The 13,146-nt window shown below is 39.5% G+C and overlaps 1 protein-coding gene across 2 annotated transcripts in view; it reads left to right on the top strand.

Moving 5' to 3' along the window:
- The window catches only part of necab1 (N-terminal EF-hand calcium binding protein 1), a 524,092-nt gene that overhangs the window by 496,349 nt on the left and 14,597 nt on the right, over window positions 1–13,146 (top strand). Inside the window, exon 11 of one of the 2 annotated variants that reach the window (XM_039737163.1) lies at window positions 2,679–2,756. The exons of the other annotated variant lie outside the window; for it this stretch is intronic. Coding sequence (XP_039593097.1) covers window positions 2,679–2,756 — 78 coding nt within the window. The remainder of the gene's footprint in view (window positions 1–2,678; window positions 2,757–13,146) is intronic. 2 annotated transcript variants of the gene reach the window in all.

The following is a 13,146-nucleotide window of genomic DNA, read 5'->3' as shown; positions in this document are numbered from 1 at the left end:
GGGTTTGCCTATTTATTATAGATTTGGTGATGCTTTACTGACAATACACGTTGGTCTTTCAGTTTCCCTTTTTAATCTTCTTCATTCTCATTCAGGTCTGGTTCAAGGGATCACTTCAGACTTCCTTTAGATCCCTTTTATAGCTGAAGGTTGTGGTTTCATCATGAGAGAACATTACATTTTCTCCTGTTTATATCCCACTGAAATGCTTCACAATGGAAAAACCTTAGTTAGCACTCCAGTGATAGTACCCTGTAATGGATTGGCATCCTGTCCAGACTAATCTGTGAAAATAGTCTGTGGATCGGCTCAGTCCTATCTTAGATAAACGTGTTTACAGAATGAATAGATGAATGTGTTGGTGAATGTTGCTTTTCCATCACTAAATTGAGAATATGTTTAATATCGCCAGTAGGTACTCAAATCAGCATTCATCCATCTATTCCTATGTTGAAAACTACAAATATCTCAAACATACAATTTGTGTTAATATTTTATAGCTGTTCTGGATTAGTTATCCACCCGCACCCTCCAGATGTCTCGTCTCATGCAGTCATCTGCTTGATTAAGACTCCATTAAGCTCAAGCACTACCACTCAGCTTACAATGGCAATTGCATTTTACTTTCTTACTGCTCATTGCTGATCACGGCACTGAAGAGTGTGGGTGTCACTTTAGATATGGCCGAGACATGTAAGTAAATATTTTGCTGTATTCTATGCACGTTACAAAGTAGGAAGATGAACCTGGACAGAGTAATGCTGCTACAATGGAGGTGAGCTGCAGGACTCAGGCAGCACAAGTCTGTTCATACTTTGATCAGGAGACCAATAAAAAGAGAAATAGTGGCAACATTACTAGGCATTACTACAGCAGTGATGGATTAGAAAACATTAGGTGGATGAGAAAATACAATTGTAACAACTGTTGAAATATTTCACTAATGTTTATATTGTTCTACTTCGTCCCATAACAGATATATACTTCTTAATAATCTGAAGTTTAATAAAATCCTATAAACCTCTGCCAAGTCGTTCCCCTGAGGTATAGTGAATATATTAGAAATTACATAACATGAGTCTAAATCTCGCAGGCCCATGGGAGTGCTGTGACTTCAAATAATAAGACACCCAGTAAATGCAGAAGTACTACAAGTACTATGAAAGCACAACATTTGCCATTAGCCGTTGCACTAGGGGGCTGCAGCAGATTCCTTTTATTTTGAGTGCTTTATCATGTCTGTTTGCACGCAACTTTGACTCATTCTGGACTGTCAGCAAAATAAAAACCTCTCAGAAAGCACGTCTGGTGACAGAAAGGCAGGGGTTTCGCTGGTGTTTGTCTTACGAGCCACTCTCTGACAGAAGCCTTTTCACAATCTGCAAAACAAAGTGAGGCTGCTTTAACCATTGTCTTCGTATCGTTTGTGCTGAAGGTGAAGCTTGAATTTCTTCAGATAGTTAAAGATACACCCCGTGAAATATCAGGGACAAATTCAACCATCCCATTATTAGATTAATCTTTATGCAACTGTTGTCATAGTAGTAGGGTGTTGCACTGTATTAGCCATTATGGGTACAATGAGAAGTGAAGGAAAATGACCCCTTTTATTGGCTAACTGAACAGAATGCAATATACAGGCTTTCAAGGCAGCTCAGGCCCTTCTTCAGACATGTTGTGGTATAGAAACTGGAGCTCCCTGTGTTTATATATACAGTACTGTACACTAGGAAAGAAACACAACTCATCTTCAGTGTTCAAACTTAACTGACCGGTCCAGCCTAAGATTCTTTTAACAGGAGAGGAGAACAATGTCAAGACATTTTGATAACGTAACTGTCCAACAGTCTTTGGATGTTTTCGATGAGTTTTCTTTACAGTGTTGATCTGTAGTCAAATCATCTGGTCAGACAGATCCTCATATCTGGATCATTGAACTCTTATCTCTATTTAAACCATGTTGTAATGCGTGACATTTTGCCATCAATTTAACTTCCCATTCTTTTCTCTCCTGCTGTGTCTTGAAGTTGCCCATCAGCACTGTGACTTTAAAGTCCTTTTCACAGTGGCCATGGCTGCTCATGTGAGCTCCTACAGGAACATCTCTGTTGCCATGCTTAATAGATCGATAGAAAGATAGATAGATACTTTATTAATCCCAAGGGGAAATATAATATAATATATAATATAATCTATATATATAATTCACTAAGGCAAGACAACCATGGAAAGCACGCCGGAATGGGCGTGGACTCACTGAGCCGCCGACAAGTAAGACACCTGTGGCGCACGCAGAAGGAGCCACGCCCACCAACTCCTGGCACCTCCGAGCCACGTTGACTGTTCATAGAGGCAAGTTTCTAACGGAGGTGAATCGCCAAATGCAGCGTGTAAAACGGTTTGCGAGGAGTATCCCATGGGATCCTCAAAACAATCCTTTACAACTGAGGTTAAAACACAATGAAGTAAGCAGTCTTTAAAAACCGAGTTTTCGGTTACGACGCACGACCGCGTGCACCATAGCAAACTGTTTTACTGTGTTGGTTCGTTCCGTGCATTGATATATGTTGTTGTTCTTGCTGATTTATTACATTACCCATTTTTCAAATGTTACTTTTCTCCCTGTGCTTAAAAATCATTAAAAAACCGGCATTAACATTAACTTATATCTTTAACAGCATTGCTGTGCAGAAGTTATCGAATGAGGGGCGATTCATTCTCTATGAATTCTGGGAGCACAGCAGTGTTTGGAAAAAGTAAGTATTAGTTGACTGTTTGGGTAAAATACATCCATGCATTTGTTAATTATTATCCTTGCATAAGTACACACGTTACACTCGATGCTGCATACTCATGTATTGTAGCTGAGGTGCCAGAGACTGTCCTAGCAGAAGCAGACCACGAACAGGAACGAGTCTTAGATGAGACGTCAATTTATCATTGGGAACGTGTAATCACAGCCATAAGGTTACAACCATCATCTTTAGAGAACTTCTTAGCTTGCCGGGAGAGAACATGAGGAGTGCTATCAACCATCTTATAAATGGTAGTGAATGACAGAGGATGATGCTTGCCAAGTTTTAATATAAGCTCAGTTGGAGGATAATTTAATTCAAAAGTCAAAATAAAAGCAAGTCCTTAGCAAAGCATTGAAAACCTCAGAATTACAGTCAAGCTGTCGTGTTGATCAGGTTAGTTTTACTCTGCTGTGTCTCTTATGCCTACTTATCTGTTCTCTAGAACATTCTTTCATTTGGGTTAGTGTGCGTCTTTAGCAGCATGAGTGCCCAAGACAAAGGGAAACTCCTGTGCCCGAATAGAGCAGCATGTAGGGTCACTGGGGACGAAGAAGAGTCAGGGCAGCAGCTAGATGAGGACCAGCTTCTTAAAATGCTCCCACAAATCCTTAGTGACCCCACTTACCCACTACATTGTGAACTGAATTTTAGCTCTGTGGCAATAAACACATGCCTACTATGTCAAATAAAAAATTACAGATATAAGAGATCATGTGTACCCTCAGCAGGTAGGCTGTTTAATGAACAGGTAACTGGAATACACGTCCATCACTGACAGTGCAGATTCATATAAGCTCCTATATACATGAGTGTAAAGTTTATTTTAGTATACATAATTTAGGTATACATGTAGAGGTTCAGATATATTTGATATATTTCTCTTTCCTGTCTTTTTCTATTTAAAACCTATACCTATGTAAGTTTCTGTTGATGCACAAACCAAATGAATTTGCCAGTATGACAGCGGTGTCTAAACTGCAGCCCATGGTCCAAAAAATAGAACGAAATTTGGCCCACACACGAAACTTGTTCTTAACTGTACTGCACTTCTTAGTTTCAGCACAAGGTGGAGCTACTGTCCTGATCAAGGCAGCGTCTTCACAAAACAAGCGCAACCCAAAAACAAATTTTGCTACAGGTGACCAAAAATGGCAGAACCAAAGAAATGCAAAATAGCAAGTGAGTGCAGAAAATTTCAGATACGGTGGAGAAATTAATGTTTCTTCCGAGAAGTCAAGGGGAAGTGTGTCTGTTTGATTTGCAATGAAACTATTGTAGTGATGAAGGAGTACAATGTGTGACGACACTATGAAACCAAACATCGACCTACACTGGTGCCGAGCGAGAACAGAAAGTTAAGCAAATGGCAGCTAGTCTACTAGCTCAACAACAGGATTTTTTCCGTGCTAACAAAACACAAGAATATGCCACATTAGCCAGTTACGAGGTAGCGCAACTCACTGCCCGACACAGGAAACCTTTCTCAGATGGTGACATCATAAAACAGTGCCTCACTAAAATTACAGGAATAATGCGCCCGGAGAAAATGCAGGAATTCAACAACGTTAGCTTGTCCAGAAACTGTTGTGCGGCGAGGTGAAGATTTGTCAGCTAACTTAAAAGATGAGGTGTCAAATAAAGCTTGTGCTTTTGATTTTTACTCGATTGCATGTGATGACAGCACACAACTGTTGATTTTTTTACGGGGAGCTGACAATAACTTTTACATTACGGAGGAGCTACTTGATCTTCAGAGTCTAAAGGGAACAACAGCGGGTAAGGACATTTATGAAGCTGTGTCAGGTGCACTTTGACAAGATAGGACTGAAATGGGACAAGCTATGTGGAGCTCCAGCAATGAAAGGCGAGTGCAAAGGAATGGCATCTATGGTGTGCACCAAGGTGCAAGAGAGTGGAGGCAAGGCTCTTAAAATGCACTGCATCATCCACCAAGAAGCCCTGTGTGCAAAGACAGTCCAGCTTGGTGATGCGATGAACACTGTTGTGAAAACTGTCAACATAATCCGAGCACGAGGGCTCTACCACAGAGAATATCAAGCTTTCCTATCACTGAATACAGGGACCTCCTCTACCATTGTGGTGTGTGCTGGCTAAGCCGTGGCGCCGTGCTGCGGTGGTTTTAGTCCCTGCAATCAGAAATCGACCGGTTTTTGAAAGAGTAGGACCGACCTCTTCATGAGCAGAGTGACCCTGTATGGTTGGCAGACCTAGCTTTTTAATTGATCTTACTGAACATCTGAACACATTGAACAAAAGCCTACAAGGCAAAGACCAGCTTGTGCCACAACTTTACACGCACATGAAAGCGTTCAGTGTGAAGCTCCGTCTCTTTAAGTCACAACTACACAACTTTAATATCGCACACTTCTCCACGCTGTCCAGAATCATATGTGCTTTTCCAGAGGCCAAGCTTTCTGCTAAAAAGGGGAAAACTGTGGCTGTGATCACATCTTACATGACAGAATTCAGTCAGCGCTTCCAGGATTTTTCTGTCATTGAGAAAGAAATCAAGCTTCTTCTCAACTCCATTCCTGATGGATGCAGAAGAAGTGGAAGAGAGTCTGCAGTTAGAACTTACTTAAATGCAGTGTGATGATTCTCTGAAGAATCAACATCAGCTTCTCTCCCTACCCGACTTCTACTGGAGCTTGGAAAAGGCCAAGTGTCCTCTGATGAGACACTACACCAAAGGAATGATCAGTCTGCTTGTCTCAACATATCTATGTGAGCAAACGTTTTCTCTGTTAAATCTGAATAAAAGCAGATTAAGAACCAAAATGATTTTGATGTCCTTCGCATTTCAACCACCCAACTTACTCCTGACATGCAAGCCATCGTTCAGTCCAAATTGCAGCATCACTGTTCCCATTATAGACGAATTAAAAATACATTACACAGTATTCATGTGTTAATAAGCCAAATTACGTAATAAATTCAGCCAATATTAAGTTCATAACATTTTCTAACAAGCATTAGTTATTAGCAGAAGGCTGTGAAGCAGCTTAACGCTGTTAAGAAAGTAAGCCACCAATACTTTGTAATACAATAAATGAAAACCCATTAATAGAGAGCTGTGATGCTGTCTTTTCTTTAAGCATATTCAATTATGAAGCATAACTTACCTACATTTGATTGATTTTACTAACTTAATACACTGGAGGGGAGGCAATGTACCTCACCTCAAGTGGGTGGCTCAGCCCTTACAATTTTTCTGTACTTGGTCCTCAGTGAAAAAAGTTTGGCTACCCCTGCTATATGAGATAATAAAGTTAAAGATGTTGTTGTTGTAGTTGTTGTATTATAGTTATTAATACGGTTGTTGGTTTTGCTTTATGAAATATGGAGGACTAAAAATACAAGTGTCAAGCAAAAAAATAAACATCGATCTTGTTTTTAGCACAAGTATTGCTTAAAGATCGAAACAGAAAAACTCCCAAGTATCCTACAGTGCCTTTCAAGAAGTATTCGGAATCTCCACTTCTACATATTTAAGACCAGGCTCCTCAAACATGTCAGGGTTTTTAAACCTTCATTTAAGTAAAAGTATTATTGTGGTCCTAAATCTTTTAATGCCAATAATGAATCTCTATACTCAAGCAAAATATGTTATCAATGATAGGCTATTGAATATAGTCAAACTGATTAATTATCATTATTATGTATCTTGAAACCCCCAATGTTTCTATCCAGGCACCCACAGAGGGCACCATCTAACCTCATCTGGTGATTGTCTTTTTATCATAAGCAACCATTTTGAGAGGCGCAAGCTTTATTATCCTAAATATTATAAATTTATTGTGTTCACTAGTGAAGTGGTTCTCAAACTCAGTTCAGGGGACTCCCTGTAAAGCCGTAGGTTTCTGACTTTTTTTATTGTAACTAAGCAAGCTGTTATTTTCGTTTTTTTCATTTAGGGATCAATGTAGAAATTACAAAACTAAGTTTGGTGCATGTACCCAATATTTATGTATGTTACATTTGGATAATTTTAGTGTTTTGTTTTAACGTCATTTTCCACATCATTGAGATTTCCATTCTGCTCTGTCACGTGTGCTGGTTATTTACTTTCTTATTTCTAATGAGCACATCAGTTAGGAGTTTTCAGCCTTTCACCATTCAGTGTTGTTTGCCCAGTGACTGCTGTTTGTTGTTAGTTGTCATCTTTAGACTACAATTAAGAGAGAAAACTACACAGAAAATATGCACATTAATAGGAAAACAGCAAAAGAGACCTAAGGATTTAAAGATACAGCAATAGTACACATACTTGTAAATTTCTTATAATGGTAACACACTGCTATGCTTTTCTGAATGCAGAATAAGAGATGAGAAAAACATGACCAGCTTTTTATTTCTGATCAGTTAAAGGTGAAAAGGACTCACTGATTGTGAAACTGGCAGGAACAAAAACCTACAGCCACATGGGGTGTCCAGGGGTCTCATGTCAAACGGTGCATACGCACAACAATGTTGTGTACTCCCATTTCTACGATCAAATCGCGATGTATAAAACCTAAACTTGGCGTAAGGCCACACACATTTTCATGGCAGCTCCAACCCTGGCGTACGTAAGTTCTCCACTTGGTTTTGCAGACTGGCAGCACCCAGCGTCAAAGCAGTGCTACTGTTCCAGTGTGGTTTATCTTTCTTTTTCAGATCCACATCCCTGACGTGGCTTTATAAATACACTGAAATTAACCACATATTGTTTATTAGTTTGATGCATCCGATTGTAATTAACCTGTAACAATATAATGGTCCACAGAACTATTCTAAATACAATAGCTGCTTTAGCGTTGATACTCTCACTGCACCACTAGGAGTGTTTATATCACTGTATCTGAGTGGGGAATCACAGCTTTAGAGCAGCTGATCAGAAAGAGAATTATCGGTATACAGCATCAAGCACACATTGCCTCAGCCATGCTGTCTATTGAACTGCTCTCACAATGAAAACGCTTCAGAGCCTTTCCTGTACTGACCTCGCAGTTCAGAAACAATTTCATCCCAAGAACTATAAACGCATTCAATCAGTCCATCAAGTGCTCCTTGTAGAATGCTTTGTACTTAAATGTACAATCACCTCACTGTAAACTTGCGATACAGTTATAATATTACACAACCTGAGCCACTTTATAAAGTGTGTATTTATATATGATGACGATTTCATTTTTAAGATGAAATGCAGCAAAATAAAACTAACTTAATTTAAATAATCTATATTGTTAATAAATAAACATGTGAGGACACGGTGTCGCAGCGCTAGCAATGAGCTGGTGCTCCGTTCACGGATTGTTCCTGCCTCACTCTGTATTCTTACTGGGACTGGCGCGACACTGGAAGGATAGATGGATAGAATAATTAAACACATACTACGAAGATATTTCAATGTTCCTTAAAAGTTTTGAAGAATCGGCATTCTAAGCTTACAGATGGCTTAACGTCTATTACAGAGCTGATTGTGTAGCGATTGGTTTCTTGGAGAAAGAAAAGGAAGGACAGGAATTGGAGGTTAGTACGTTTGAAAGAGACAGTACTACTGCAAAAAATTATTTCATCAAAGGTAGCACACGGCACAGCAAGCATCTTGCGTGAGACATGAACAATCACTACACCACCGTGTTCCCATGTTTAATAACATGCTTTAATTCCTATCATCATGAAAATTATATCACATATACATCTCAATATTTCAATTATTCAGAGAGCTGTTATATCACAAATGTAATGGATTCTGAAGAGAAAACACGCTTTAAGAAGCACATTGAAGAACATATACAAAACAAAGCATTTAACGTGCTACTTTAGTTACTAGTAAATTAAACGATTTTAAGATGAAGTTTATGATGTTCTACTTTAATGACAAAATAAACTATGTGGTTAAAGTGGAACTTTCAAGATTAAAGTTGACATTTCGTGCTTTTTTCCCCACTGTGTGCCTATTTTTTTTTCTCTGTACCCTAGTAAGCTTTCATATGACACTCAGACGGTGGGCTACGACTCGCTTTTTCACGGCGACTTTGATATCTGACAACTTTTTTATTTCGGGCACTGTGCGACTTTGTGAACTTGAGCTTTCGAGTTTCTCCGACACGCTATGTCACTCGATCAATTTCCTTTTGTTTTTTATACCACTGTTTAAACCAACAAATAGTATGTTTTTCTTTGCCTTCACTTGGTATTCGCTGATATTCTTCTATTTTCAACCGTGCTTTTGCCATTGCCTTTTCACAGAACACTGAGATTAAGGGCTATTTATATTGATTTGCATATTCAAAGAGGCGTAATTCTGGGAGGACTTGGGGCGGGACAGCAGGCGTGTGCGCTACTTTTCACGCTGACTGGGATTTATGGAGCGGAAGAATGTGGAAGTTGCCGTTCGCACAGATTTATGCATCTGGATTTTTTTGTGCGTATGCACATTTCCACTTTTGTCCGTACGCCATGTTATAGTGCAAATTCTACGCACACTTCATTACGCATGAGGCCCCAGAACTGCATTTGAGAGACCACTGCTATAATGAATGGACATGAGAAGCGTTTAAAACTTAATCTAAAAAAGCAAAATAAATAAAAGCCAAAAATCACTACAACTGCCTGAATGTCGATAGTACATTTGATAATTATCAGCAATGTCATAACAAAATCAGAAAATGTCAGAAAAGCTTCCTTTTTCAGAAGCACAAAGTCAACGCACTAAGGCAGGTCACAGTTCACAAATGTAATTCTACCTGCACGTTTCAAAACCTTCTCCTTTGTCCTCTCCTAAAATTTTCTTTGCTTACAGGTTTAGATAAGTAAAGGATATTTGTCACCATAACTGAAGATTTTACATAAAAAATATTTTTAATTATTGAAATGCAGCAAGAGCCTGGATGTGAAAGTGCAAAACCAGGATGGCTAGCAGGCAAATGTCTACACAGCTTTACTTAGTGGGGTTCCATTTTTCTATTTTTTTTCCTTAACACTTTTAACAGTGTCATTTCTTTTTCCTTTCCTTCATGCTGCTCACACAGAAAAACAGATATAACAACAGTTGCAAACAAAAAATTTCTGATAGGAATTATATATTTGCCTGATTTTTGATTGGTAATGACACAGGAGTGGCGCACTTAGTTTAAATAAAAACGACCCTCAAGCGAGGCGATATGCTGAAGGCACAAATGACTAATATGTAAAACACGCTGCCTGGCACTGCTGTGGTCACAGCTCTAGCAGCCTGGTTTGGTTTCCAGACTAATCACCAGCTCTGCAGGTTCTTCTTTGGATACTCCTGTGTGTCTTCCTCATCCATAAAGGCATCAGCAGTTCATTTCTGACTGTGAACTGGCCACGTACGAGTCCTGCTGTGTTCTGTGATGGATCATTCATCCATTGCTGACTCCTGCCTTGTGGCTTGAACAGACTCTTGAGAGTCAACTGAATTGGGATGATTTAGTAATTTTGATTAAGGGATTATCACAATTGATTTAGTAAGCTGTAATCATGAAAATGTTCTTTGAAAGCTTAACTATTGAAATGACTGAACAGACAAGTTCTTCGAACCCCCATGTGTGAGAGAGATGATGAGGCCAAGATCTGAAGTGCTTCAGCGTGAGTTAGGCACCTTGGGCTACAGCAAATTGATCTTGTAATGAATGCTGATCCAGCTGTGAACTTCATGTCACAACTTATTAATTTAATAAAATTACCTGAAAGCAGTAACAGTTATTAAATAATGCAGAAAGCATATGAAAGAGCTGAAAAGTCGCTATCCATTTCCATCAACATTTAATTGTTCAGTGGAGTTATGGGGAAATTTATCTGAAATCACTAACTTCCTGTACATACTCCTACTTGGTAGGGACTCTTCTATCATTTCATATTCTAATTCTGTATTATTTGCATTTTAAACCAATTTCTTCACAGTTCCATACATTTCAGCTATTGAATACATGAAACTAATGCATGAATAAAGAAGAATGGCACTGCAGCAAGCTGCTTCAGCGAGTACGGTTGTCTTCAAACAGCACCAAAGCTCCCATTCGATTCCCAGCTTGGGTTCCTTCCATGTGGAGCAGACTTGCTCCTGCTATGTTTGCAATGCACTGTGGGTCACTTTTCCAAGCCTGAGCTGGTATGATTTTAGGCCAATGAGCCCCGAGTGGCAGCAAAATAAAAAAAAACAAAAAAAAAAAACGGATCGAGAGACCGGGATGACGCATACTACTACTTCCCTTCTAGCCAGAGCCATCATCAGAAAAGGCACACAATCGTGATACAAGTCAGGGTTCACAAACACATCGATACACTCACACCAACCATACAATAGGTCTTGGACAGAATGTCCTTTAAACAAAGAGTTCCATTGTTGAGATGTGCAAACACTGAGCACAAACACTGAAGAACAACTAAGACACTCTTTATCCTACCACCTTCTTCAAGCCAAGGTGGCCTTCTTCCTAAGGTTTTTCTCAATATGGATTTTACTTTTCTGGGCCATTTTTCCCCATGGAACCCGGGATTACCCGCTGTACACTGAAGATGGGCTCATTTATTTTTGTCACTTTAGCCATGACAGACTTTTCTTCCCTTCCTGTTCTTTCCCTTTTTCCTCTTTCCTTTTTAACCACGTCCATCCTGCTCCAGTCCCTCTGAGACATGAACTCCTCCCAATGCATTCTGCACGGTTCTGTTCCTAAGAAATGCAAAAAGACACTCTTTATACATTTAACATTCAAAGTTAGAAACAGGCAGTGACAAAGATTCCTCATGGCAACTGCTTCTTGTTTATATGGTCTTCCTTGAATTGGGTCCTGCATACAATTTGTCAGTTTGGTGGCTCAGAGTATCTGTGTAAATATGTAGTGAGATTGTAACCACTACACTTCACTGAGTTTATAGTGAAAATTGTACTGATGATTGCAGGTCAACCCCAGACTGCCTTCAGCCCCTTCCCACGGCGCAGAAAGATGACTTACAACAATAGAAGTGATTTTTACAAAACCGCTCAGAGAAAAGATGCAACATACAAAATGTAATTAATACCATTTATAAAATTCCCCAAATTCGCCCTTCTCCAATATAGTTAGGTCCATAAATATTTGGACAGAGACAACTTTTTTCTAATTTTGGTTCTGTACATTACCACAATGAAGTTTAAATGAAACAACTCAGATGCACTTGAAGTGCAGACTTTCAGCTTTAATTCAGTGGGGTGAATAAAACGATTGCATAAAAATGTGAGGCAACTAAAGCATTTTCTTAACACAATCCCTTTATTTCAGGGGCTCGAAAGTAATTGGACAATTGACTCAAATGCTATTTCATGTTGAGGTGTGTTCAAGTCCGTCGTTATGTCTTATCAATTAAGCAGATAAAAGGCCTGGAGTTGATTTGAGGTGTGGTGCTTGCATGTGGAAGATTTTGCTGTGAACAGACAACATGCGGTCAGAGGAGCTCTCCATGCAGGTGAAAGAAGCCATCCTTAAGGTGCAAAAACAGAAAAAAACCATCGGAGAAATTGCTACAATATTACGAGTGGCAAAATCTACAGTTTGGTACATCCTGAGAAAGAAAGCAAGCACTGGTGAACTCAGCAACGCAAAAAGACCTGGACGTCCACGGAAGACAACAGTGGTGGATGATCACAGAATCATTTCCATGGTGAAGAGAAACCCCTTCACAACAGCCAACCAAGTGAACAACACTCTCCAGGGGTAGGCATATCAATATCCAAGTCTACCATAAAGAGAAGACTGCATGAAAGTAAATACAGAGGGTGCACTGCAAGGTGCAAGCCACTCATAAGCCTCAAGAATAGAAAGGCTGGATTGGACTTTGCTAAAGAACATCTAAAAAAGCCAGCACAGTTCTGGAAAAACATTCTTTGGACAGATGAAACCAAGATCAACCTCTACCAGAATGATGGCAAGAAAAAGCTATGGAGAAAGCGTGGAACAGCTCATTATTCAAAGCATACCACATCATCTGTAAAACATGGTGGAGGCAGTGTGATGGCTGGGCCTGCGTGGCTGCCAGTGGCACTGGGACACTAGTGTTTATTGATGATGTGACACAGGACAGAAGCAGCCGAATGAATTCTGAGGTTTTCAGAGACATACTGTCTGCTCAAATCCAGCTAAATGCAATCAAATTGATTGGGCGCCATTTCATGATACAGATAGACAATGACCCAAAACATACAGCCAAAGCAACCCAGGAGTTTATTAAAGCAAAGAAGTGGAAAATTCTTGAATGGCCAAGTCAGTCACCTGATCTTAACCCAATTGAGCATGCATTTCACTTGTTGAAGACTAAACTTCAGACAGAAAGGCCCACAAACAAA

Source organism: Polypterus senegalus, chromosome 15, assembly GCF_016835505.1.
Source record: "Polypterus senegalus isolate Bchr_013 chromosome 15, ASM1683550v1, whole genome shotgun sequence".
Taxonomy (NCBI): Eukaryota; Metazoa; Chordata; class Cladistia; order Polypteriformes; family Polypteridae; genus Polypterus; species Polypterus senegalus.
Note: the sequence above shows the minus strand (reverse complement) of the source record. Positions and strands in the feature narration are given on the sequence as shown.